Below are 27,044 nucleotides of genomic sequence, written 5' to 3' on the forward strand. Positions count from 1 at the left end.
TCTGGCCGCGGAGTCTCGGGAGGGTGGGGGAGGGGGAGAGGAGAAGCTCAGGCAGGGACAGTGGGGGGGGCAGCCTGTACCCCACAGCCCAGCATCCCACCTCCCTCTTGCTGCCAGTTGGGACCTCTCCTCCAGGAAGCCTTCCAGGTGGCCATGCATGCAGTGTCCTGACTCAGCACCGTGGCTTTCTGCTCTGCCTCCTTCCGAGCCCCTGGCATGGTCAGGGTAGACCCACACGGCCCCTGCTCTGTTGCTTTTTGTCATGCTGAGAGTCCTGGTGGCACAGGTATGGTACCCGGGGATGATGGGGGACCTGCTCGTCTCCTGGGAACTGTCTCTGAGCCCAGGTGCTCGAAGGGGCACCTGGAAAGCTGATGGGCATTTGGAGTATCCAGCATCTGCTCAGTGGCGGACAGGAAGATGAGACTGTCCCTAGCCAGCCATGGGCCTTGGGGGGGCTGGGCGGGTCTCCCAATGTCTGGTGTTTGGTGAGGCAGAGTCTTCCAACTGCTCCCCTGGGGTGCAGTTCGTGTCTGGGAGCATCATGTGACCGTCATCAGCTAGGGACAGTGCCTGGAGCCCCTCTGACCCCAGCCCCTGCCGTGGCTCCACTGAGAGTGGCCAAGCAGGCCTGGGAAGGGGACAGAGGTGGCACTTGGGCATGTGGATGAGCTGGCCCGGGGCAAGTGGCTGGGGAGCCCTGCAGGCAGAGTGTCGCAGCCCGTCCCTGGGTCTTGACCCCAGTAGTGCCAGCAGAGATTTGTGTTGGTGTGGGGGTTGGGTCATAATGGCAGCCAGGACTGTGTCTGTCCCCACTACTATCCCCCCATCCCCAGGTGGCAGAAGAGGAAACTGAGGCACAAGGCAGTTGGTGGCTTCTGGGACTGACTGCCCTGCGGGGCAAGGATGAACCATGGCTGCCCTGGGTGACAAGTGCAGGTGCTGCTGCCACTCCAGGCTAGCGCTGCCACCAGCTGGGGTGACCACTTGGCTCTGTGTGTGTGTGTGTATATGTGTGTGCACGCGCAGGCCTGGGCGTGGTGGGGATCTGGCTCAGCCACAGCTAGGCTTCAACCTGGCCAGCACAGCCATGTCCTGGCCCCAGGCCACATTACTGTTCCCAGGTCTCCCTGTTGGACCCCAAACTGAGCACCAGGTCCCGTGCTGGCTGGGGGGCTCATACCACCCCCTGCCTTTTGCCTTTGTGGTTCTGGGGTCTGAACCCAGGGCCTTCTCACTAAGTTGCATCCCCAACCCTTTATATTTTTTGTTTTGGGAGTGTCTCACTAAATTACCCAGGCTGGGCTGTGCTCGAGTTTGTAACTCTCCTGCCTCAGCCTCCCAGAGTGCTCACCACACCTGCTTCCGCCTGGCTCTTTACCTCCCCTCCCACCCTGGCTGCAGGGGTGGGCCCTGCAGCTGCCCACCTGAGGGCGGGGCCAGGACACCCACCTGGGCAGCAGGCCACCTTGCTCTCTTGGGCCCCTGGCTCAGTCCCCTGGCCCAGCCCTCTTGGGGCTCTGCTCTCCTCTAACCACAGCTGGGGTGAGAAGTGGTGGGGCACAGGGGACTGCTGGTGTCTGGCCAGCCCCACGGTGGTGACCATGGGGACTGTCAGGAGCCTGGGCTCATCTCGGCGCTCTGTGCCAGCGTTTATCAGGTGCCTGCTCGGCGCCTTGGGTCCAGCCAGGCTCTGGGAGACAGGGCCTGGGCAGAGGTGCCAGTGGGGTGCCAGTAGGTGTACCAGGTCATACTGGCGCCACAGATTTCTGTCCACAGTTAGCCCAGGGAGGGACTGGAAACCCCACAGCCTGCAGGTGCCCACGGAGCTTCTGCTGAGGGCAGGCAGAGGGGTTGCAGTGTTCCCCTAATGTTAGGGCTGGGAGTGGCTTGCCTCCTGGTGCAGAGGTAAACAGCAAGGCTGGCAAGTGTGTGTGTGGGGGGGGGGGGCTGGCTGGTCACTGGCAGCGTCCAGGGTGAGGGGACTGTGTGTCTGTCCCCGTTTTAGACAGGACAGGGAGCCTTGGGGAGTAGTGGCCACTTGGCAGAGGCTGGTAGCGGTGGCGCCTGCACCCCATTCCTCCCCAGGCCACTTGGGGGGCCTGGCCCACCGCCTGCCTCTGGCTCCTGGGACACCAGGCCATGGATTCCTCTCCCGGCACAGGCCAGGGACCCAGCAGCATTGCCATGTCCCCATGGCCTGCATCTGCCCTGAGGTGGACTTACTGAGGGCCGGGGCCTGCTCAACGGTGTCTGGGGGCCCAGGAGTCCCCAGGAGGGCACTGGTGCTGTGGGCCAGCCTGTGCCCATGGGGCTGGGTCTCCAGGCGAGGCTTGTGCCCATACCACACTGCTCACCGGTGCTGTGGCCTCCGTGGGTGCCCTTTGTGTACCTGTGCTCTGGGTGGCCTGGTGACCCTCCCTGGGGAAGCTGAGATGACACTGTGATGGTTGCAGAGAGGACTGGGGCTCCAGGCCTGGCCAGAGTCACTGATGTGAAACCCTTCTGTGCACACCTGGGGTTGTGGCACCCGACCCTGCCCTGTGGCCCTCCGGAGGCAGCAGGAGGAGCCTGGGCTGAGCAGTATGCTCAACTGGGGGCCTGGCCCTGGACACCTCAGCCCAGGGTGACCTGCAGCCCAGTGTCCTCGAGCCCCGGCCTCATCTAGGACGTGAGGGCACCCCTGACTCCTGGTGGCAGGTGGGAGATGCTCACAGACTGTGGGTTACGGAGGTGGTGATTATTATTCCAAGTCTTGGCCACAGAGCATGGGGAACCAGTGCCCCAGGTCAGGGGGGTCATGAGCCCCAGCTCGGGGGACCACATCTGTCCCTTTGCAGCTGACTTGCTGTTCTCCAGTTGTGGTTGATGGTGCCCAAGGTCCCCACAGGCTCCTCTATGCCCACCAGGCTAGGCTGGACTTGGTCGCTCTGAGGGCCTCCGGCCATCTGCTAGGAGCCCGCACACGCTGGGCCACCTTCCTAGTGGCTGTCAGCCTGCTGCTGCCGCAGGGCCTGCAGGAAGACCCCCTTCACCTGGGCCAGGGTCTCATGGTACACGCGGAAGTCCTCCTCCTTGCCCCGCAGGGCGCTGCCCAGAGCAGCTCGCAGCAGCTCATTTTCCTCCACCTGCACGGCCAGCCTGGCACAGGACAGAGGGTTGAGTGCCCAGCGTCATGGTGTCCCCCAGCCCTGCCCAGCACCTGCAGTCCTAGCCAGGCACCCAGGGGCTCCAGGAGGGGTGCCGAGGTGTGGACAAGGATCTGTCGGATGGGGATAGGGGTTCAGTGTCCCATGCCTGACTCAGGACTCAGGTCAGGAGGGCACAGGGGCCATGGTGAACCTGTAGCCTGGCCCCTGAGCTTCCAGCCTAGAGGCCCAACACAGCAGGAACCCCCTGATGGCAGGCAGGAGTCACATGCCCTGAAGCACCTGCACCCAGACAGAACACCCCCCCCCCCAGGAAGACTGGGCGGGGGCACCTTGCAGTCAGCTCCTCCACACGGGACTCCATAGGTAGCTTCGAAGAGGATGGGGTCTTCTTCTCATTCCCTGTTGGGTTGTTCCTGGTGCTGGGGGCAGGCGGACCTGTGGGGGCAGCAGCAGCCACTTCGTGTGATGAGGCTGAAACCTGTGCTGACACCATTTCCTCACTTGGTGAAACATTCCTTATTCCTCCTTCAGGTGAGGACAAGACCATTTTCCTCTAGGAACCTTCTCCGATTCCTCTCCCACCCTGCCTGGCTTTGGCCTCTGCTACAGCTGATTCTGCTCTTATCCTGCCAAGGTGGCTTCTCCCCTCAGCACCCCAACCTCCTATTTCCTGTGTGCAAAAGGGAAAGCTGGCAGGGCCTGTGGTCTGGCCCACTGGGCCCTGGGGATGGTTTGCTTCTGGTGTCCCTACGTGGCCAGTGGCCTGGAGGAGCAGGACTGGCTGGGACAGTGAGGTGTAGCCAAGTCCACCCCGGTCTCCTCCACGGCTCTGGCACGGGTTCCCGGGCCCCCTGGGCCTCCAGCTGCTGTGTGGCAGTGGGGTGAAGGGCACGTCGGCGGGCAGCAATGGGGTGCAGGAGGGGCAGTGCCCAGACCCAGGGCTACTGAGCCCACCCCACCCCCACTTGGCCACTGTGACCCAAAGCATACAGGACACAGGGCCAGAGCTGAGCTGGGCACCAGGGTGGTGGTCAGGGGCACCCAGATGACAGCTTGTGGGGGCCCAGGGCCCTGCCTCCTAGTCCTGCCTGTCCCACCTGCACAGGACCAGCTGTAGTCCCTACCTGCTCTGCCCCTGGCCACGGCCCGGCCAGGCTCCAGCTGTGCTTTCTCCAGCTGCTGCTCCAGCACCACCGAGCGCTGCCTCGCTGCCCGCAGCTCCCTCTCGGCCTCCAGGAGCCTGGTGCTGCTGTCCTCCACCCTGGGCACAGAGAGACAGAGAGACCTGCCCCACCGGCTCAGAGCCCTGGGACCTGGGCTATACCGAAGCTGGGCATCACGGGAAGGTTTGTGCGCTTGAATGCACAGAGCTCCTGTCAGGCTGGAGAGGCCCAACCCCTCTGCTCCCAATTCCTGACCCCCAGACCAGCTGCTCCTGGTGTTTTTAGCTGATTCTCTGGACGTTTGCGGCCACATTTCTACCAGTTAGGTTTCAATATAATCATTTAACTTCCTGTTGTGCAGAATGAGAATTCAGTCTTCTCCCCGTGCCACCTTCCCTCAGCAACAGAAACCCCTTCCACACCATGGCTAAGCTGGCAGCAGCCGGTGGGTTCGTTTTCTGTTGTTGTTTTAATAGATTAGCACAAGATTTGCAGCTTAAAACAACACACATGCCAGTCACCTCGATGCACACCTGTAATCCCAGCTACTTGGAAGGCTGAGGCAGGAGGTTTGCAAATTCAAGGCCAACCAACTTCGAGACCCTGGCTCAAAATAAAAAGGGCAGAGCCATAGCTCCTGGGTAGCGCAGTTCCCTTGCATGCATGAAGCCCAGTGTCCAGTCCTCGGTACTGCGAAGCAAAGCAGAAATGCATCTCCTTGCAGGGATGTGAGTAGCAGGCCACTGGGCTCGGCTGGCCCCTGCTCCGGCTGCGGATGGCCAGATTCAGGGTCCCACTGCAAGGCTGTGTCTGGATGTGTGTCCGCCTGCTTCTGCAGGGCTCACTGCCCCTGGACTCCACGCAGCCCAGCCTCTCTGACCGGTCTGATGCATCGTCTCTGGGTGAGGCCAGATGGGAAACAGCTTTGCTTCCCCGGATTAGGTGATTAGACTGGGCCCTTACAATCCAGGACGGCCCCCCTACTTTAGGGTCCATCACTATGATGACATGCACCGAGTCCTTTGCCATGTGACATACAGTGCTTATGGACGTCATGGTGGGGAGCAGAAGCCCGGGGCACCAGAGTCCTGGGTACCGAGGATGCACATGGGGCTGGTTTAGCCAGCACCCAGCCCTATGGCACACGGACCATGACCTGTCTTGCTATGTGTTTGCCTTCCTGGAGTTGGAAGTCATCTTACACATGCATCTGAGTCCCTATGTGCTTATCACCCATCATGGCTATGATGACCTTGTCATATGGTCACCTCACATGGCAGACGTGCCGACCTCACCAGCGTGTGGGCTGAGGTGTGGCCACCAATTGCCCTGAAGGCTCTGGCCAGAACTCCCAGGTCTTGCTCAAACCAAGGCTCACACATGCACCATGCATTGGTGGTGCACTGTGGAAGGTGCATGCTGGGGAAGGGTCCTTCCCAGTGGGGCAGGGCAAGGGGACCAGCTGCCAGCGACTCTGCACAGGACGAGCTGCTAGCCTGAGCTGGGGACTGCATGGAATGCAGCCCAGCATGGGTAAGCATGTTTCTTGAGGTTTTGTGTGCAAAGGCAGGAGCGCAGGTGGACCTGAAGGGCCAGCAACAGACCAGGATGAGGAAATGGTGACTCCAGGGTATGGCAGAGTCATGCTGCCCAGCATGTTGGCCACCAGCTTCACATCCACAGGTAGTAATAAGTGAATGCCAAATAAAATGTAAAATTCAGTCTCTTAGTTGCACTAGGCACTGTGACTGGTGGCTACTGCCTGGGCCAGAGCAGATCCAGGGCATCTCTGTCGGCTCAGAAGTTTCCAATAGGCTGTGACGCTCCAGCCTCAGAGGAGGAGGGAAGGCTTCATGAGCAGCCCTGTTGGTCACCAGATCGCAGAGCGGGTAGGGAAAGTGAGGACCACAGGGTGGGGGAATGTTGCTAAGAGGTCACGTGAAGGGGTCACTGCTGGTGACATTTCTGCAATGCACAAGCACAGAGCGGGTGCTGCCAGCGTCCTGGGTCTGAGGGGCCAGGTGTGGGGCTGAGTGGACCCGCAGGCTGAATCTGCATCAGCAGGCACACTGGAGGGCCAGGCACTGTCCCCCTCCTAATCCTCAGTGCTCCTGCTCAGAACAGACTCTGCAGCCACCTCGAGTGACCTTTCCAGAGCCCATGTGAAGCTGCCTCAGGGGCCCAGCCCTGGGGAGGCTGCCCCCGCCCCTGTCACCCCTTCAGCTCTTCATCCATTTACTAGGGAATCCTGTGCTGGCTGTGCCCAACCCTAACCACCTGGCAGAGGAGGACCTTGGGGGACACCCCAAGATCCTCCCAGTAGAAGCCAGAAGAGCACTGATAAAACCTTTGGCTGCTCCTCAAGTTTAAAACTCAAAAGTCAAAAGGGAATGGGGAGACATCTAACACGATAAAGTCCTTTCTGCCAACCGAGGCTGGGAGGTGAGTGGACAGTGTCTCCCAGTGAAATTCCCTGTAACCACCGTGAGCGCTGGTGGGGCAGGAAGAGGAGGCCCGTAGTGTCTATGCAGCAGAAGACGGTGCATAACACGTGATGGACTTTAAAGATTCCTAAGGAATTAACCATTCAGAAACAAACACAAGGCTGGTGATTGTGTGGTGGGACTGGGTGTGGATGGGAGCTCGCGGGGTGCCGTGGTCAGGCCCGGTCCCCCCTGGCCTCCCTGTGCACACGCAGGAAGGAGGACAGCTTGGACTGTGCAAAATGTGTTGTACATGGTGAGTTTGCATGGAGTTTAGGGGCAAACAAAATCTGTCCCTTCTCCAGGTGGTGGCTCTCGCACCAGTAGTCACATCCCTTAGGCGGCTGCTCTGTTGCAGGCCAGGGTCTCCCTCGCCTCCCTCCTTGCCTGCCCCACAGGCCGGCAGCTTTCCACGGTCCCCAGTCCCCCGAACCCCACCTCAGGTTTGTCTCTGCACTGCAGGGGATGTGAAGCGTGCTCACCAGCAGCGGAGCAGTGCAAACTCTGATGCAAGGATGTTGCTTTTGGGGGATGGAGCTGTGACTCACAGAGGAGACCCTCCCTCCCGGCTTGACAGTTAAATATAAATGATACGGGATCGGCGTGAGGATGGCACAGAAATGTGTGCCCGCTCCCACACATGTGAAATGTAAGAAACTCCTTATAAACCAGGGAAAAACAGGCCATGGCAGAAACAGGCACCAGAAGGGAAGGACACATGAAAGGTGTGTGAAATACATGCAGCTTTACTCTCGGCCCCCACAGAGCGCCACGACTGCGAGAGGACAGTGCTCTTTCACTGGCTTGGCGAAAATGCTGCAGGTTGGTGACTCTTGGTACAGGTGAGTGACGGGGCTTCACATTCTCGGCAGGAACTCCACTCACTGTAAAACGGCAACTTGCCGTTATCTGTAAACTTTTTTTTCCTTTCAGCCCTAGATTTTGCACTGAGCTCCAGCCCCCCTTTTTCATTTTTTGAGACAGGGTCTTGATAAGCCATTAAATTGCCCAGGTTGGGTTCGAACTTGCGATCCTCCTGTCTCAGCCTCCTCCATGCTGGGATCACAAGTGTGCACCACCATGCCCAGCCTGTTTGTGAATGTATTAGGCGTGCATATTTTCTGAGTTAGCCATTCTGCTTTTATGAGTCTGCTACAGACAAACCCTCACGAAAGTGTGAAGATGTGTTTATTGTTGGGTTTGACTTTTGATCGCACATGTGTCACATGGATATATACACACGTACATACAGATGTGGATCATTAGATGTACAAAGAAACAGTTTGCAGTTCAGCTGTGGAGAAGTGAGTTTCCTCCGTGAGGAAAGGGACAATGGTGGAGAAGCAGGCTGTGCAGGAAGTACACATTTATGACAGAAAACCAGGAAAACCGTCAGCTGTGTGGCCGGGGCCTCTTCACTGGTGCAGGTGGCTGGAGGCGCACACCTGCGCTTCCTTAAGGCAGCGAGTGGCTGACCAGCTCCTGGCCAGCTCCTGGGGTCACTCTGGAGCCTCCAGGGTGTCTTGCTGTGCTAGGACTGAGACACTTCTGCCGAGGGGTTGGGGGTGGGGTGGACAGGGAGACAGTGGATGACCGAGCATAGTATCTGGACACCACTGTCTTCTGTGTGTTCCAGAAACACCGGCATTGCACAAACCCCCAGAAACCCACTCCATAGGCAGCTTCCTGACTTAAGGCAGCCTGAGAAAAACCCGCTGAAGGTAAATTTGCAAAACACAGAAATAAACCAGGGAGGGTGGCTCACGCCTGTCATCCCAGTACTCGGGAGGCTGAGGCAGGAGGATCAGAGCAAGTTCAAGGCCAATATGGGCACAGAGTGAGTTCAAAACCATCCTGGATTACACAGGGAGACCCTGCCTCACTCCCCCGCCCCACTCCCCATTGTCAAAAGCAGAAATACAGATGACACAGGGAGGTCCTTCACCAGAGGAGACAGTCCACTGACAGACCCCAATCTGGACCTGGGGAAGTCTAAGGACCGGGGAGTCTAAGGCTATTGTGAAGAGAAAGGTGAGGGCTTTCCCCCATTTTTGGTGGTGGGGTGCTGGACGGGCGCTCTACCATGGAATCCTGCCCCAGCCTGAGAAGCCCCGAGGCCCCAGAGGAGGAGGAGCCCTAGAGGCAGAAGGGACACCAGGCAGAGTTCTGAGTGCAAAACTGGATTTCACAGCAGAGGTGTGGCCCAACAGACAAGGTGGACTGAGACAGATTCGAAGGACGTTCTCAGAGTTCAGCCCCAGGGCTAAGTAGAGGCAGGAAGAAAGTGTAACGTGCAGGGGCCAGAAATTCCAGAGGGAGGGGAGAGCCGGGCGAAGCCAAACACAGAAGGAGTCCCGGACAATACAGAGAGGGGAAAGGGACTCGGGGTCCTGAGTGGGAAACTGGTGCGTGTGTGCGTGCGTGTATGTGCATGTATGTGTGTGTATGCACGTGTGTACCTGGACACACTGCAGTGAACAGTCACAATATCAAAGACAGAGAATATCCAAAAAATGTCTAGAGAGAGAGGACAAAGCTACAAAGGAATAACAAACCGACGACAGCAGATTTCTTCTTAGCAGCAGTGCTTGCTCAGAGACCAAATGGTGGCCTCCAAGTGCTCAGAAAAAAGACCCATTTAGAATTCTATCCAAATTCCTCTTAAATTTTCACCCAAGTTCAGCACTCAGGAGGCTGAAGCAGGAGGATGGTTGCTAATTCAAGGCCAGCCTGGGCTGCAAAGGGAGCTCAAGGCCAGCCTGAACTGTATAGTAAGACCCTAGCTCAAAGAGACAAAAAAAAAAAGTCATAGAGAAAAGCATAGTAAAGACAAAAATAAACGAAGACTTAGCAGGTTTACACGGTTGCCGTCAACCCACAGATGCACCCTGGCAAGAAGGAAATGGGCCCGGGACCATGGCACACACCCATAATCCCAACCCTATTGGGAGGTTGAGGCAGGAGAATTTCGAGTTTGAGCCTAGTCTGAGGGAACTTAGCTACTTAGCAAGAGCCTGTTGCAAAAAAGAAAGGTGGGGAGATTGGAGGTGTAGCTCAGTTTGAAAGGCTTGGTTTCCATCTCCAGTGCAAAAAAAGAAGAAGATGAGGAAGAGGAGGAGGAGGAGGAGGAGGAGGAGGAGGAGGAGGAGGAAGATAAAGACCTTGGCAAAATGAAATGAATGCTGACTTCACCCCCAAGGTGAGTTTGGAGGGTTTACTTTCAGGGGGGTTGAAGAAAGCACACGAGAGGAAAATACCGGAAAACAGCACCAGGAGAGATCAGTCAAACGTTCCACCTATTCCAGCGCTCATGGTGACAGTGAGGAAAGGCAGTGGCCATAGCCTCGCTGAGCCGAGCTTTCCGGGAACGTTAAGGGTAACACTAAGGACACAGAAGGGCTGTCAACTCTCAGCTTCCATGGATGAGAGGGAAATGGAACTGACCCATCCAGCACCCAGGAGAAGAAAGGAGAAAGGGGAGCAGGGAAGATCGTGGCAAATTGAGAATATGAAGGCCAGCAAACAGGACAAAGAGAATGGGGTCAAATCGGGCATTCGGACATGGAAATTCTCATCCTGGAACTGAAAACAAAGCCAACCACATGACATGCGTTTTCTGAAGCCATGTTCCGGACTCCGGCCGGCAGCCTTCCCACGCTCCCACCATGGCTGGAGAAGTGGGTAAAATCTACGAGCAGCTTGCACTGGGCGAGGGGAGCACGGGCGCTGGACAGGAGATGGAGAGAGGAGGACACACGATGACGAGGTTTCTGCTCCCTTCGCCTCAGCTCCACAGGATGGAGCTGGGGGTTGGGACGTGGGGCACAGGGCAGGGACACAGGAAATGGCACAGAGAGAGACCAAGGCCAGGTCAGGCCAAGGACAGCCGGGCTCTCATAGGGGATGCCCTGCACTGAGCCGGCTTGGGGATCTGAGTGCAGGTGGTGCCTGGGCCCTGCTCTTGAGACAGCCTGGGAGACAGCAGGGAGCTCAGGAGACTCAGGGGAGACACAGCTGTGTGTCTGGCGGATGGCCTGGGAAGCCAACTGGCCCTAGCACAGTGCAGATGATGGGTGCCGTGCACGCTCCGAGAGTGGCAGGGCCCTCAGATCCTGCCTGTACCAGGTGCCTCACCCCAGCCCCCACCCCAGACAGAGAGGACACAGGAGGGGACCCAGGCATCCACTCACTGACCTTCTGGCCCAGGGAGGCTGCCTGGGTGACCCCAGGTGACACAGTGACCAGTGAGCCCACAGAACCGAGAGAAAGAATGCACAGCTGTGTGTGAAATCACTGAGCTGGAGATATTTGTTACACAGCAAGAGACAGCTGAGTCACGTCCCAGTGGCAGGCATGACAAGGAATAGGAGAGAAAGTTGGAATTGAGTCGGTATCTCCGTTTGATAGACCAGAGACCTGCACTGTCCACTAAACCTCAACCACAGGAAAAGAATACTGTTTCTTCTTAGGAACCCGACTATCTGAAATTCACATCTTCCCCATAAGAAGAGCAAAATGAAAAAAATCACTGCTTTGAGGGCCCTCTGCCCCAGAACCCTGACTTCTTGGTAATGACAATTCTTTGTGCTGTGTCCTGTTAACACCCCTCATGGATGGACAGGGGCCTATGCCTGTCCACACACCACAGTGTAAGCGTGGGAAGCTGCTGACCCAGGTCACTGTGGCCTGGGTGCTCACAGGTAGCCTTGGGGCTCTTCCACTTGTTTTCTGGGGCTCCCCTCTGCTGTGCACCTCAGAGTTTTCCAGCACCTCCTGAAAGTCTTCCTCCCACCCCATGTGGCCAGAACTTGGCTTGCAGCTGTCAGGGGAGGCATGGTGGATGCACAGCAGGGCCAGGGGATGGAGCACAGCTGTACATCAGCATGGGGGGTCATGTGGCAGAGCAGGCACTGGCCCGGCCACGTTCGGTCCTTGCCAGGGGTCACTGGGACAAGCACTGATTTAGCCATGTGAAGTCTGCCAAAAGCCTTTGGAGGACCCGGGGTCTCTGGTCCATGGTATCCCCAGAGAAGTCGCCATCCTCACAGCTAAGAGTCCAGCCTGGACCCAGCCCAGCCCGGTCTCTTCCCACCAAACCTCCCAGGACGCTCCGAAGTGTCTCTTCCTGAGACTCCAGGGTGCAGGGTGGCCCCACAGACACACGGACCACAGCATGCCAGCCGGACCCAAGGCCATGGGATCCATGGGTGGGTCCTGCCCTGGATCAACTTGGGAGCTGGGTTTCGGGGAGGGAGCCCTGCCCTATGCTGCCCAGCCCCAGACAGCACCCCTTGGCCCTGTTACCTTTTCTGCAGCACAGTAACGAACTCAGCAAGCCGGTCCCGCTCCACCTCAGCGGCCTGCCACAGAGCCTTGGTCTCTGCTACCTGAGCCTGCCAGCCTTTCTGCTCTGTGGTGTCTGGGAACCTGCCAGGGGGGAAGGCAGAGGGAAGAGGTCATTGAGACCCAAAAATTCACATACATGCCTGGGACAGTGGCAGGGACAGCCATAGAGGAGGTGGCACAGCCAGGCCCTGGCCCTGCTGCAGTTCCCAGGCCTTGTCAGCTGTCATGGTCACAGGGGTGCTGTGGCCTATGTGATCCCCGTTCCAGCTGGCTGCTATGGAACCCGGCTCCTGGGTACTGGGCACCACGGTGCCTACGTGGCTGTCCTCCGATGTCCAGTGGCCTTGGCTTTTGTGCCCAGCCTGTCTTCCCCTCCTCACAGGTGGCTGGGACCAGGAAGAAGGGGACCCCACCCCAAAGTCCTGGAGCCCACATGTGACTCAGATGCTGCACAGCGATGCTGGGCATGGGCCAGGGGGCCTCTTCAAGTGCAGCCCTGGGTCCGACTGAGCACTGAAGTGATGCGGGTCTACGGTCTCCAGGGCCCCAAGCTGGTTCCTGACTCCACTCCTCATGCTCAGTGGCCCTGTGGGAGTGGCCGTGGTGCTGCCTGGGTGCTGCTGGAAATGTAGGACCCATCTGCATCCTGGTACAGTGAGCCGGGGCCTGCACCAAGCCGGGCCCCCTGGCTGTGGTGTGGACAGCTGCTCCCTGACAAGGCCAGGGTGGGGAGAAGAGCAAGAGGGAGGGGCTGTCCCTTCGCTTTGTCCACCCAGGCACCTGGAGGAGCTGGGCAGGGACCCCCAGCCTGGATGCTGTCATGTCCCTGGGGGGCTGGGCTCCATCAGCATCTGTGGTCTGTCCTGTGGAAGGGAGGGCGCAGTGCCCCATGGGCAGCTGAGCTTGGCTCCTCAGAGACAGGACTGCCCTTCCTTGGGAGGACGGTGCTGGTGGCCTTGGTGCTATTCCCATGCTGCCCAGTGCCAAGCTGCAACTATTGTGGGGTCCTCAGGAGGCAGCAGCCCAGACAGGGGACTGCACATCAAGACAGGAGGGAGACAGGGCCCCTCGTGGCCTCACTGGAGCCAGGTGACCTGCCTGAGGGACCAGAGTCTGCTGACACAGGAGTGGAGCTCCAGGGGGCTGAGGCAGGACAAAGTTGCCCTTGTCTGTGAGCTGGCTGTCAGAACAAAGGCCTCCTTCAGGCCCCAGCTGATTCTACCATCAAAGAGGTGGAGACCGAGGGTATCGGTAACAGTGACTTAGGGTGGGGACTGACTCCCCCTAGAGACTGAGGCCCGTGTCACTGGCACAGGGAAGGTGCTGGTCTGGGTTCCGGGTCCAAGGCCACTGGCCAAGGCCTTGGAGGTGATCTGGGGCTTTTGGCCCCTCTGTCCCCACTCCTCATGGCAGCTGGGTTTGGGGGTTCCTACCTGGGTGTGGTCCCATGGTGGGCGGACAGGGAAGGCCTCGTAGGTACTGACTCCACCAGCGTGTGGCCCAGGCTGCTCACGGCGCTGTGTAGGGGGCAGGGGGCATCAGCAGCCAAGGCTAGTGTGACCTCCTCCCAGAATGCACCTGCCCAGCTTATGTCGGGACCAGCAGTCCCTTAGTGAGTCTGCATGGGGCCAGGCAGATGCCTCCCGAGGGGTGTCAGCTCAAAGGGGGTGTCACAATGAGACCTGGCCCCGCTGCTGTAACTGGGCCATGTGCTGGAACACACGGGGTCTCCCAGGGAGAGGACTTTGCTTCTGAATATCAATGAACCGCTCTCAGGCCCCTGCGGCAACAGAGGAGCTCACCGAGAGGATCTCAGCTGGCTGCTGTGGCCACCTGCAGAGCCCGGAGACCTGGCCAGGCCCTGGTCCCCTGGGTGTCCGGGGTGAATGGGGCTGACCTCAGGCCCACAGGGCCCCTCGCCGGCTCCTTTGTCCCGGAGGTACTGTGGAGGACAGACGTGGCTCCATTTCAGGCTTTGGCGCAGAGGCCCAGAGGAGGGGGGGCTTGGCTGGGTTTCGGGGCCCTGTGGGGACCTGAAAGAGTCTTCTCTTCCACAGGACAGCGAGGCCTGTGTGGGCAGGCGCTGCTCGCATGACAATGACACTGGATAATGCCTCTCTTCAGAAAGCCAGGAGCTGCTCCACATCCAGCTGGCTGGGAGAGGTGCTGTGGACTCGGCAGGGTCAGCTTCTGACATCTGCGCAGGGGTTCCTGCCCCGGGCTGCCACTGTGACTCAGGCTGGTCACGTCGGTCAGCCTCTTGCCCCTTTCTCTCCCAGACATGGGGGGTGGGCACTGGCTGGGCAGGGACCTTAGAGGACCCTCAGAGCAGGTCAGGGGACCCCAATGTCCTTGCTGTCAAGGAGGGCACAGCTGGTCGGGACTGGCAGCCTGGCACAAGCCCCTCCCCAGCTGCTCTGAGGAAACAAATGCTGCCAGCTGGTCTGGCAGGTGCCCGCCCCTCTCACCTGCATGCCCAGCTGCCTGATCTCCAGTTCCAGCTGCTGCACCTTGGCCTCCCGCTCGGCCACCATGGCCTGCAGCTGGGCCACCAGGCTGCTGCTCCGCTGGGCCTCACTCTGGGCCTTCTGGTCCTGGTGGCGCTGGGACACACGTGTCTTTTCCTCCTGCAGGCTCAGGTTGCTCAGGGTCTCCTGTAGCTGCTTCAGCTGCTCCTGAGGGCCAGGCCAGCCAGCAAGGTCAGTACTGGGTGCTCAGGTGACCCCTGTCTCTTTCCTGGGCCTCAAGAACCTGATTGCAGCACAACGCAACATAGCCCCCTGGGGACTCAAACCCGGCAGGTGGCTCGGGGCAGGTGTGGGGGTAAGGAGCAAGAGGCCACCCATGGAGGCAGCACCCTGACTCTCTGCCCAGGACTGTTGGCATCTGCCTGATGCCCCGTGCCCTAGAAATGCCCCAAGGAGACTCAGAGCAGCAGCTTTCTGCAGCAGGACAGTAAGGGTAATGCCAGTAGCTCAGAGGGATGGAAGAAGCAGAGGCCAGAGAATCCTGGGCACGGGGCTGGTCTACAGGGCCAGTGGCATGTGGGGATGGTAGAGGAAGCCCAGGCTGTACCTGGTCACTAAAACAGGCTGCTGAAGCTTAGAGAGGGGCAGTTCCTGGGCTGGGATCAGCCAGCAAGGGGGGCAGAGGTGTGCTGGCCCCGTGGGGCAGCATCGAGGTGGGGCAGCCTGGAAGTCAGGAGCTCCAGGACTGAGCTGTTATGTAGCCAAGCTGTGTCCTGGGTTCTAGCCAGCTGCAGAGGGACCCTGACCTATGATCTGGGTGCTGTCTTGGGGGAAGAGCCTCCTCCAGGGCCTGGGGAGGGACAGACACAAATGCGGCCCCTGCAGCCCCTGGGGTCTTGCTCAGGAGGAGCCCAGACCTTGGCCCATCTCGCCCCTTCCTTCTATCTTTCCTTCTGCCCTGAGGTCCTCAGGCCCAGGGTTTGTGCTCCTGAAGCCCAGTTGCCCTGTCCCGGGGTGAAGGCTCTGAGCACCCAGATTACACAGGGCCCTTGGGGACCACACGGTCTCTGGTTGGGCCCACCCTGGATTCAGGACGGCAGAGGGGCTGCCTACCATGAGGGCATCGATGAGCTCATCATCGTGCCTGCCCTTCTCCACCAGGGTCCCCATCTGGCCCCGAAGGGTCTTCACCTCGCTGGACAGGACCTTGTTGCGGGAGCGTACGCCCTCAAACTTCCTCTTCAGCTCCTCCAGCTCACCCTGCAGGGCATCTCGCTCGCCTGTAAGCTTCTGCATTGGGAAGCGGGGCCTGGTCAGACCCAGCTCCTACCAGCCAGGGGCCCTGGTCTGGCACAAGAAGACCCAGCAGTGCAAGGTGTCAAGTGAAGTCGGCCTGGAGTAGGACCTTCATTAGGCCAAACATGACAGCAGGATGCCTGGCTTTCAGCTCCTGCACCTCTATGCTTCTGAGGGCCTGCCATGTGCTGCGGGCCCAGCAGAGATGGCCCGAGTGCTTGTTCCCAGGGAGTGGACCTCCAAGCAAGGGGTACAGGTGACACCCAAAAGTCGCAAGGGCAGATTGAGAAGTGGGGTGGGGACAGGGGGTGGGGAGGGGTGTGTGCAGAGTGCGCAGAAGAGGGAGAGGCACATGCCAGGGTGGAGTGTGGGTGGCGAGACCTGGGACGCCAGGACCAAGGTACAGACAGCCTGGGAGCGGGAGACGGTTTGATTGCTGGAAATCAGGAGTGATGGCAGAGGACAGGCTGGCCTCTGCTCTGCTCAGCCCGAACAGTGCTCAGAGGGGGACAGACCTGTAGGACATAGCACCTGCCCCTGCTACAGGGCTCGGCAGCCAGGGCCACAGATTCCCTGGCATAAGCGGGTCCCCTGCTCTGCCTTCGCCCCACCCCTCCGCCCTGGCACCCCCCAGTCCTTCACTACTTTTTATCAGCTCCTTTCCATCTCCCGTCAGCCTCGGGGCCATTTGGGGTCCACTCTGGGCCCCACTTTGGTCCCCATCTCCTGCAGGTCCTTGTATCTGTCCATGTGGGTCATTACTGCCTCCTCCATCTCCCCTCCCCTGGTCACATGACCTTTCCAACCCACACCGATGACCACATCCAGTCAACTCAAAACCCTCAGGATCCTCCGCTGCCTTTGAGGTGAAAGCCAGAGCCCAGGCCTGCAGCCCTGGCCCTGTCCCCACCTATGCTTGGTGGCCTGGAACACTGGGAGGTAGAGTGCAGGATGGTCACTGTGTCCCTGGCCCAGGGTCTGCCTGGAGCTCACAGAACACTGAGAAGGCAAAGTCTCCCGGCAAGGAAGCCCTGCCTGGCCGAGGAGGGCCCTCTGCATGGCTGGCTGTCACTGCCTCCCACCTCTCTGCACTCTCATCCACCCAGGCTTCGTAGGCTGCTATACAGCTCAGGCAATGGAGCTGGGTGCTCCCTGGGCCTCCAGGGCCAGCTCAGAGGGCAAAGACTCTGGCCTGGCCAAAGACAGTGAGTTCCAGGACTTGGTCAGAAGCACAGTGGGACTGGCAAGGAGGGTGGGGTCCCTCGGGAGAGAGTATGGCCAACCCAGACCTGAGAGAGACCTCAAGTCCCCAGCCTACCTGCACCTGGAGCGAGGGCGCCAAAGCACTGTTCCCGTCAGGGCCGGGAGTTCTGTCTGTTGGTTAAACTCAGCTCTTGTGGTCCCCAGCCCTTCACCCTGGGTGCCAACTGCCTGCCTTCTCTCCCTTCCCAGCACAAACACAGTACCTCGAACATGGCCCTGCAAGGTCCCAGCCAGGCAGCTCCCACTGGGCCCAGGGCTTCAGGCATCTCCTGACCTGGTCCTTACCTCCCAGCCTTCCTGTCGTTCCCTCTCCAGGCTGCGGATCCTCTGCAGGTTCCTCTCCTGTGGCGACAGCTTCCTGGGGTCTGGGTGGACAGACAGCTCGTCACCGGCTATCCCTGCAGACCTGCTCCGGGACTGTCCCAACTGCTTCTCAAGCTCCCGGACCTGAGGGCAGCAAAACTCCTCATTCCACCCTGAGTCGGTGTCACAGACACCACCTTTTGGGGAGACAGGAGACCCTGCTGGGACTGAAAGTGGGGCACTGCCCAGAGGGCTGCAGGAGACCCAGTGAGGCCCATGGTGTCCGAACAGGGAGGAGCTCTGGGGCTGGACCACTGAGGACCATGGCTCCTCAGAGAGGGGCCCCTGCAGGAGACTCTGCAGAGGGGGCGTCCAGAACCTTGCTGGTTATGTGACTGTACGGGTCACTTAACTTCTCTGAATCTCAGTTCTCTCAGCCATAAAATAAACCTTGGGGTGAACGCTGCATAAAGTGGTTGAGAGGATGCAGGGTCCCGGACACATCCAAACATGAAATCCACCAAGATTCTTCTTGCAGGGATAAATTATGGGGTCCACTCCAGATCAACAAGGGGAGGGCCTGGGGGATTTTTAAGATTAGGCAACTTTGAGAAACCCTAAGAGAGTCCAGGTGAAGCCCTCAATGCAGAGCCTGGCACACAGGCCCTCGGCAAGTGGCAAGAGCAATGTGTTTGTCACACGGGTTAGCGGAGAGTTCCCAGGGTCCTTCCTATCCTGCTTCACCTGGGGACACAACCAGGTGATGGAACAGAGCTGCAACTAGAACAAAGTACCACCCGGAAACAAAACTGCAACTAGAGCAAAGGTCCCTCTGGAGAAAGGTTGGGACTAGAACAAATTCTATGGAGACAAAGTTTCTGAGAAAGGAGGCAGGACTCAGTAGCATCTCTGGCACAGGGCAGGAGCAAGCACCAGGGCCCTGAGGCGGCGCTTCCTGGTAATTCTAGTAATTTAAAACGTTTAATACACAGCGTGATGGCCATAATTACTAATGAGGCCAGTGCTGAGTATCATCTCATTTAACCCTAACAACCCTGTAGGGAAGGCATTGATACTGTTTCTACTTGACAGGCGAGGAGACTTAGGCACAGGGAGAAAGCCACTGGCCAACGTCACAGGGCGGTCAGAGCAGTGACGAGTCCAGGCGCAGAGCCAATCTGATCACCAGTGCAGTAAGCTGGAGCCTCTCTTTGTGTTGGCCTCAGTGGTCCCACAGGTGACCCTGAGAATGAAAGGCGCTGGGGAGCCACAGGCCTGAAGTCCTGGGGATGCGGTGATGTGCTGGGCCAGTCTGGGAATTGTACCCCTTCTGGTACAGGCAGGGGACAGGCCCGTGCAGTGGCCTCTGTAGGATGCTTTCTCCTCACTGGTCACTTTATCCAAGCTGAGCGCTCTGTATAGCCACTTGCTCTGTTCTCCCAGCAGCCTGTATTATCCCCATACCACAGGAGAGGAAACCGAGGCAAGGACCAGAAGTAACTTGCTCGAGGTCACACAGCAAGTGTGTGCTGTGGGTAGGGAAGAAGTGGGGCTCGTATTCCAGCGGCTGGAAGGGAGCCCCAGCGCTGAGCTTTGCTGGGCGAGCTCCACAATACTTAGAAAACAAAGGCCAAGCAAGGCTAGGCTTTCCCTGGGTAATGAAAACATTCAAAGCATCTGGATGGAACTGGAAAAAGCCCACAGTTACAACAGTCACGCACATTTAGATGAACTGGGGAAAAACGTGCCCGGAGAACAAGGACTTGGGCCAAAGGCCGTGGTGTCTGTTAGTACCAGCACTGGAATGTGGTGTTGTATAAGCGCTTTCTGGTCACTGACAAATTAAAATCAGGTGGCGGGGGAGGGCTCGGAGAGCCACCCTGTAGTGCTCCCCGGGACCTGTAGGCCTCTCTGGGTGCCCTGGTCCAGGTCCCTGGTGTGGGCCGGGCCTGGCGGGCGGAGCCTGGTGGGTGACACTCACCTTGCTCTGCAGGACCAGGATCTGCTGAGCGCGGCCCCTCCAGGTCCCCGGCGAGGACAGGAGCTGCTGCACGTTCACATCCTCCCCAACCTCACTGGCCAAAACCTGGATGCACAAAGGGGTTCATCTCTGCAGCCTCCCCAGGCTCCTCAGAAGCAGGGCTGGGCACGTGGAGCCCCTGAGAATCCCGCTTTCACCCACACCCGTCCTCAGCCTTTGATCCTGGATTGAAGGCCAAGTCTCCCCAGGAAGATGGTAACCCACAGCCCTCAGCACCTCCTAGTAACACAGAGCAGCTGGGTTCCCAGCACCCGACGCATTCTGTGGTGCGTGGAGCTGAACTTTTGGGGGCCTCTGCATCTGGTGATTTATGAGGAGCCAGGGTGAGTGGTCATCAGAGTGCAAGGGACCCAGCCCTAGGGCTGGGGTATGTGGAGCTTGGGCTCCATGTCCAGGCCTGGAGGTAGCACCAGCCTGGGCCCTGAGCCCCGCTATAGCCCCCCACCAAGCCCTGCCCAGCTGCCAAGTCTCTGGTGCTCGTTTCTACAATGCAGCATTGTTTTGGAAATAGTGGCCAGGCTGAGTGGTTCCAGAGGGAAAGCAAAATGCCAGAGAATCTGCCGTGTAAACAGAAATAAATAACCAAGCCCTGGGCCGGGGCCTGGGCCCCAAGCCCAAGCGCTTTCTCTGAAGGGGCCTAGAGCACAGGGCCGCCTGTTCATGTGGGGACACCATGGAGGGTGGGGGTGGAGGCCAGTTCTGGCCGGCTTCCTGGTCCAAGTGCAGACCCGGAGCCCACTGGGGTGCATGGATGGGCAGGAGCCTCGCACAACCCTCCCTGGGCAGACAGATTCCCCCTTCTCCTCCCAGAGTGTGGGCACCACGTGGTGCCTATGTGGCTCCTATGCAGCACACCCACTGGACCAGACCCAAGATGACCTGTCCCATGGCCACCACATCCAGCCCAGCTCTGAAGGACCTTCTGGGCCACTCGGAGCTCCTGCTTCACAGCCTGGACCTGGTTGCGGAGGTCGCTCATCTTTAGGTTTGTGGCCGCCAGGCGGTCCTGCAGGGCCTTCACCTCAGGGGTCTCCAGCTGGTAGGAGGGAGAGGAGACCTATTGGTTGCTTGTTACCTGAGGCAGGGAGAGCAGCAGCCCCCACTTCCCCAATCAGATGCCCAGCGCCCCATGCCATCCTCATGACCCCCGGGGGGTAGGTCCTGGGAGGGAAGCCCCTAGCCTAGCCACCTGGCTGGTAAAGGCAGGGCGCTGTGGGAGACTGCAGGCTGGCACAGGGGGCCCCTGGGTCTGGCCTCTGCCAGCCGCACTCACAGAGGAACCGGTTCACTTGCACGAGGACTGTGACCTCCCTGCTGGGGCCTCCCTCCCCTGGAATCAGTCCTGGGCCTGGGTCTTGTTGCAGACGGCTGCAAACAGGGCCTTGCTTTTGGGGCACTGCACAGGAATAAGGCCCAAGTGTGAGCCCCACATCCCCAGTCTCTGTAGTCTGAAAAACTATGGCAACCTTCAAGACTGCCTGTGGGGTCTTCGATTTATTTTTTTAAAAATAACATTTGAGGGGGAGAAAAAATAAATAAAATAAAATAGCACTGGATGCAGATTTACAGTGTTTGATGACATGACCTTCTGCACTGTTCTTGTGCCCCCCCCCCCAGCTCCTCCCAGGCTTCAAGGAAACAGAGAGGAAGTGCCTGCCCTCTGGCATGCAGCGGGGTAGAGATGACATCAGGGGACAGAAGCTTAATCTTTCTGACCTCGCCGACTCTCCCAGTATAAGCAGCTGCTGCGCTGGGCTTCCCGGCCGGCCGCAGAGACTTTGCTCCTCCCGGCAGAGGGGCTGAGGTCCCACACCCACACCCACACACAGGGGGAAGCACCCCAGGAGGCAGGCGGCTGCTGCAGAGGTTTCCTCTCCTATCCATGAATGCCCCTGGAAGGTGGCCCAGGGATACCATGTTGGGCGTTCCATGGACCCCAGAGGCTCCAGGCAGCTCCACTGCAAACCAGTGGCCAAAGAACCTAGCCCTGGACACTTGGCCCAGAAGCCCTGAGCGCAGTGAGCTTCCTGTATAAAATGCTCCCCATACTTCCTCGAGGCCCCATGCCCAACTAACAGGAATAAACAACTGAGCAAAGTTTGCAAGCTGCAACCTTACAGGAAATACAAGTAAATTTTTATAAAAATATGCGTGCGTCTTTTTGCCTGTCAGGTGCCTGCCACCCTCTCCCTATACGGACGCCCATCTTCCTTCCAGGTAGGTAGGAGGCTTCAAGCAGTCTGGGTGGGCCCTGGGAGGGCTCTTCCCCTGGTGCTGTCCTGGCAGTGCCTTTGTGGTGGGCCAGCAGCTGGCAAGGGGCACAGAAGTCCAGAGTGGAATTCTGTTCATGTGGGGGATCCAGGAAACCTCCCATCCCGCACCTGGCTGCGGCCTCTAAGGGAATCATGTGAGCAATGCCCATGCCAACCGCGTGAATATCCCCAGAGCCCCGCTCTGGGGTGTGTCCTGGGTGGGGCAGAACCAGAGCCCAGATGCAGCCACAGTGCCTGTCTCAGCCCCAGCAGCCTCCTGAGCTCAGCCTCCTGAGCAGACATCGTTTTTGTCTCACTCTGATCAGAAGTAGGAAGACGCAAGGCACATGACAGGCGCTCCATTGTCAGAGCCTGCCCACCACGGCCACCCCAGACCTGCTGCTCCAGCTCAAGTCCCTTTCTGCTGCCCCAGCAAGATCGAGCTCCCATCCTGTGTGGCTCCTTGAGGAGGCCCTGTCTAGTCTCCCTTTCCAGGAAGGCATAGGTGACAGATGCCCTCCTCTGTCCCCACTCTTGGTAAGCCCTAGCCCTCTCAGGGATGCCACCCCCTTCTTCCTTATGCCCACCCTCTTCCTCCTGCACACCCATGGACGGGGTCCCTGCTCAATGCCCTTGGTTACTGGGCTCAGAAAACCCCAGCACCTTCCTGTGGCTGATGCATTTTCCATCCCTCCAGGCCACCACGGTGGGGTAACCTGAGGCAGCGTGGCCAAGGAGGGGCTCTGATGACCTCAGCCCAGCACCTCTAGAGAGGTGAGCCCTCTGCTGCTCCTGGATAAGAAAAGCTGCTGCCCCAGCCAAGGGGCAGGCCTCGCAGACTTGGGCCTGAATTCTCAGGTGGCCTGAGCCTCAGATGGGCTGGAATCAGAACCTCCTTGGTCCCCCACTGGCCTGGTCTCCTGGGACCTTCCTGACATCCAGACTCTGTGGGTCCAGCTTGAGGTCAGACACCAGCCTTTCTCTTTCACATGGCTGCAAGTCCCCTCCCTGGCTTAGTCCAGGGCCGGGGAAGCATGCCCCCTCAACAGGGCCTTTCTGCTGCAGTGTGAGCCACCCTTGAGGGGCATCCTGGGGTGGAGCACTGGGTCCGGGATAGGCAGTGGGGCCATGCAGGAAGTGATCAGGTGTAAGCAGGAGGCGAGGGTCGTTCTAGATTCTTGAGGGCTGGGCCCCTTGCACCCACTCTCCCTTGGGACTGAATCAGAACCGACCTTCCTGGGCTCTGCTAGGGCCATGGCCTGGGTACCATTCCCTGGGGACTGCTCCACAGGCACCGGATTGGCCAGAGTCAGGGGGACCCCGGCAGAGGCATCTGCCTTTCCATGGAGGAGGGGGAGTGAGGGAGGAGAAAGAAGAGGAACAAGAGGAGAGGAAGAGGAAGAGGGGGCACAGGTGGGGTCCGTACCAAGGTGCTGTCTCCCATTGGGGCCTTCGGTGGCTTGTCTCCTGTGTCTGTGGCCCCCTTGGCTGGTAGCCTGGCCAGGGCCGTCTGCAGCTGAAAAAGCAAACCTTACCCTTAATATTTAATTGTGCTCCATGCTGTATGGCCAGAGCAAGGTGCCCTTGTGCGTGGGGTGTGTGGTTACAAACCTGTGGGGTGTTGGTCCTTTCGGCTGACCTAGCGGGCATGAGTGGGAGATTCTTCCTCACAGACTGCTGGCCCCTCTCCCCATGCACCAGGAGAGCAGCCCAGGGCTTTGCCAGCTGCTCATCAGATCACAGTGCCGAGCCCTGACCCAGCTTGGGAGGTGAGGACGGAGGAACTATGGACTTGGGGCATGGTGAGATGGGTTAGGAACATGGGGTGCCAGACACACGAGCCTTTAACAGCCTCCCAATGCTCCTCGAGCCAAGGCCCTGGCTCTGTCTGATGAGGCAGAATGAGACCCATGCTCTATGTTTCCAGCCTCAGCTCCTGCTGCTCTGGACCACATGGCCACTTTCAGACCTGAACCTGCTCAAGACTATGGCACCTGCTGGGCTCTCAGAATCTGCACCTGCTATGCACCCTGCCCTGGGCTCCCCTCTGGCCTGGCCACTATCTATCTGCTGCTCTCTTCTCCATCTCTGGTGACAACCATACCGCAAGCCCCTATTGCTCTGTCCCCAGGGTGCTAGAAGCCACCCATGGCTATGTTGACCCCTGCATCTCCCTGAGGGCCTGGCTCAGAACCTCAGACCAGTCTCAGAAAACTGCTGAATAAGGTGGGGCATGCCTGCAATCTCACCATCTGGAGGCTGAGGCAGGAGAAATGCCTCAAGTTTAAGGCTAGCTGGAACTACATACAAGCCAAGTTCAAGGCCAGCCTGGACTACACAGAGAGACCCTGTCTCCAAAAAACAAAACAAAACCACACACACACAAACTGCCACAGAGGAGAGGAGTTTGCACTTGGTGCTGAGTGTGGTGACTCGTTCACAGCTGCAGAGCCACCAGCATGGGAGTGGAGTCACATGAGGCCTCCACACCCTGTGCGGAGCCACAGCCCCTGTACCGTCAGTGGCTAGACCTGGTGCAGGCTGCCATGCTGGGCCCTGGAAGGCAACAGACAGCAGTGCATCCTGATGCTGTCCTTTGAGCCCTTGGGAGACCTTGCAGCATCTACCGTGGTGGCCCTGGGTGCTCCAGGTCCCTGGTCTCCCAAGCAAGGTCCTCACCTCCCGCTCCAGCTCCTGGACACGACTGCTCAGCTGCTTCACCCTGGCTCGGGCACCCTCTGACTCCGCTGCCAGCACTCGGTTCCTCTTGGACAACTCCACGACTCTGGCGGCAACCATGTCTCCCGCGAGGCCAGCTGTCCCTGAAACGAGGGGATGGCAAGGTCCAGAGAAAGGACACATGTGTACTCTCTCACATCATGCAGCTGCAGCGTCACACTATAAAGGGCAAAGTGCTGGGCAGGTGCTTGCGCAGGGCAGGGGCTCAGAGAGGCCCCGCACACCCCAGGAAGAGCTCCGTAGGAGACAAGCTACGCTCTAGGTCTTCCCTGGAGCCCTCAGTGAGGGGGTGTAGCCCCCTACACCTCTCTGCCTGCTAGGCTCTAGACTCCGGCCAACTCCAGGGCAGGAAGGGGTGTGAGGCGCACTGGGGACGCTGCTTTCATCACTCACACCACCTGCGGGTGAGCAGATCCAGGCCCGCTGGCCAGTCCATAGAAGAAGAGGGACCGGGGACAGGCTGAGCCACCCCAGCCCACCCTGCCAGGCGAATGTCCGAGGTATGTGATACTCCTGCTGGGAGCAGCTGTGTCTTCCGGAGACATCTGTGGCAGCACTTCACCCCTGCAGCTGCTCAGGAAGCGTCCAATGAGTTTCTGCCAAGCGGGGGCCCTCTGAGCATTTGGGATTGGTGGCGAACAAAAGGGATCTGAGCAGGGAAGACGGGACATGGAGACCAAGCGATGAGGCTGTGGGGATTATGGGGGCATCAAGACTGTGTCGAGAAGAGAGGCCTCCAGGGCTGAGAGGGACAGGTCCCCTTGCTGGTCCCCTTTGGGGCCTGAGTGGTCTTTCTGAGGAGGGGGTTTGCACATGGAGCTCAGAACTGGGCTGGCAGCAGGGAGGAGGCCTCCATACAGAGGGAGAGTATGAGGATTGAAAGGGAGGCCAGGGGAGCTGGACGCACATAGCAAACAGTGGACAGCGAGGGGTGGCGGACAGTGGGGCTCAGGACAAGACAGGGAGGTGGCTCTCGGTTGGTCCGCTGGTCTGCAAGTTCCCCAGATGCTCCCAGCACTCCAGCCCCAGGCACTTGACAGGCGCCTTCTCATCCCGCCTTTTAGGGAGGCCAGGCCATGCCTCAGAGCAGGACAGGGGACAGCGGCAGAGAGCACAGGGCAGCACCAGGAGCTTCCAAACCTCCATCCAGGCTGCTGGCCATGTGGGCTGGGCCATGGGTGGGGCGGGTGGGAGGAGAACCTCACAGGTGCTGAAGAGGACAAGGGCACCTCAAGGGTGAGGGCTCGGAACAGGCCAGGCTTCCTAGAGGGCTAGAGGGACAGGCACCACTAGCCCCAGGTGGCACCTGGCTCCCTGGTCCTGTGACATGCATGCCATGGACAGGGAGGGATGCTGAAAGGTCGCTGGGAACATCTCCAGTTCAGCAGCTGAAGAGACGCTCTCAGCAGAAGCTCTGGCTCTGCTAGGGAGGAGGACGCAGGGGTCACCCTATTATTCCCACTCAGTACCCCATGCCCCAGGACAGAACCTGTGAAGAAGCGAGGTGAGGGTTCTGGAAGCAGACAGGCTTCCATCTAGCACGTCCCTCAGAGTTTATGGGAAGCGACTGGGGCAGGGAGCACAGTGCTCCCCGTGGGTGGATCTGCTGCTCGGTGTACCCACTTGGGATGGTCACTGTGGGCACTTTGGGGGAGTGCATTGCCCTCTTTCATTCTCTCTTTGCTTCCCAGTCACTGTGAGGGAGCCACATTCCTCCATCATGCCCTGCTACCATGATGTTCCCGCCACAGAGTCAACCGACCATGGACCGAATCTCCCGAACCCAGAGCTGGATTAAACTTCTCCTCCTTTAAAATTTGAGTATTGGGTACTGTGCCTCAGACCCAGAAGCTAAGACAGACAGCAAGCATGTCTGGGTGGAAAGCAGCCCTTGAAGCACAAATGGCCCAGGGCTGAGTCTACTAGGGCACTGTCTCTTCCCTGGACTTGGCAGTGGTTCAGGTCCCGGAACTGCTCTCTTCAGTGTGGACAGCAGGGGAGCCCGAGACCAGGGGTCCTCTCCTTTCCTCCTGTCTCCAGTGCCGTCTGGCTGCCGGCCAGCGTGGTCCTGAAGCTGGACCTCCTTGATAAGTGGGACAGCATGGGGAAAGCACAGAAGCGCCAAAGCCAGGAGATGGACCATGTTTACCTCCTTAAGCTCTCTAAAGTGTGTATCATGTTGTCTGTAAAACCTATAACGTCAATAAGATTTTCAATAAACCCCATATAATGCATCTAAAAGCTGCACCACATCAGTGTAGAGAATGTAGGGCCGGCCCACTGTGTTGGCCAGGTTTCTACCTTCCACCTGACATGGTAAGACACTAATTCTAATAGACTGCAAAAAGTGAAGTGCTTTGTAATCACTAAAGCACTGACTAAAAATCCAGCCAAAGGACCATCAGTGGTCAGCAGCCTGTCAGCTGTGGCCTGGCTTAGAACACAAATGGGACCAGTCGGCCTTCTCTCTCTGAAAGGTAAGGTTGGCTGGGCATGGTGCAAATCTGTAATCCTGGCACTCTGGGAGGCTGAGGCAGG

General features: G+C 58.9%; 1 protein-coding gene and 1 long non-coding RNA gene across 15 annotated transcripts in view; one reads left to right on the forward strand and one right to left on the reverse strand.

Moving 5' to 3' along the window:
* Positions 1-18: 18 nt before the first annotated feature.
* On the forward strand, positions 19-26,749 carry LOC106029206 (uncharacterized). Of its 10 annotated transcripts, none has more exons than XR_010051564.1 (15): positions 19-286; positions 3,684-3,786; positions 4,258-7,447; positions 7,564-7,640; positions 8,435-9,997; positions 12,527-12,793; positions 13,157-14,083; positions 14,202-14,326; positions 14,778-14,843; positions 15,774-15,894; positions 17,487-20,500; positions 21,688-21,732; positions 22,094-22,304; positions 22,465-22,541; positions 23,695-24,450. It is a non-coding gene; the product is annotated as an uncharacterized LOC106029206 (long non-coding RNA). The 10 variants fall into 10 exon arrangements; XR_010051566.1 differs by having other exon boundaries at positions 20-286; positions 13,921-14,083; XR_002788383.2 differs by having other exon boundaries at positions 21-286; positions 12,527-14,083; positions 17,487-19,838; positions 20,326-20,500.
* The window catches only part of Ccdc13 (coiled-coil domain containing 13), a 42,910-nt gene continuing 18,587 nt past the window's right edge, over positions 2,722-27,044 (reverse strand). For 3 of the 5 annotated variants that reach the window (XM_013160243.3, XM_063260979.1, XM_063260977.1), the window contains 13 exons: positions 24,447-24,589; positions 23,194-23,283; positions 20,435-20,551; positions 19,456-19,560; positions 17,457-17,618; positions 15,726-15,902; positions 14,613-14,819; positions 13,947-14,086; positions 13,578-13,661; positions 12,103-12,225; positions 4,277-4,413; positions 3,482-3,587; positions 2,722-3,141 (listed from right to left, as the gene is read on the reverse strand). In XM_013160243.3, coding sequence (XP_013015697.1) covers positions 2,982-3,141; positions 3,482-3,587; positions 4,277-4,413; positions 12,103-12,225; positions 13,578-13,661; positions 13,947-14,086; positions 14,613-14,819; positions 15,726-15,902; positions 17,457-17,618; positions 19,456-19,560; positions 20,435-20,551; positions 23,194-23,283; positions 24,447-24,589 — 1,751 coding nt within the window. In that variant the 3' untranslated portion in view covers positions 2,722-2,981. Of the gene's footprint in view, positions 3,142-3,481; positions 3,588-4,276; positions 4,414-7,524; positions 7,683-12,102; positions 12,226-13,577; positions 13,662-13,946; positions 14,087-14,612; positions 14,820-15,725; positions 15,903-17,456; positions 17,619-19,455; positions 19,561-20,434; positions 20,552-23,193; positions 23,284-24,446; positions 24,590-27,044 lie in introns of those variants that run through there. The other 2 variants (XM_063260978.1, XM_063260980.1) reach the window with 2 other exon arrangements.

The sequence above is a fragment of the Cavia porcellus genome, unplaced genomic scaffold, assembly GCF_034190915.1.
Source record: "Cavia porcellus strain 051 isolate PalLab524CR breed Dunkin Hartley unplaced genomic scaffold, mCavPor4.1 scaffold_14, whole genome shotgun sequence".
Classification (NCBI taxonomy): domain Eukaryota; kingdom Metazoa; phylum Chordata; class Mammalia; order Rodentia; family Caviidae; genus Cavia; species Cavia porcellus.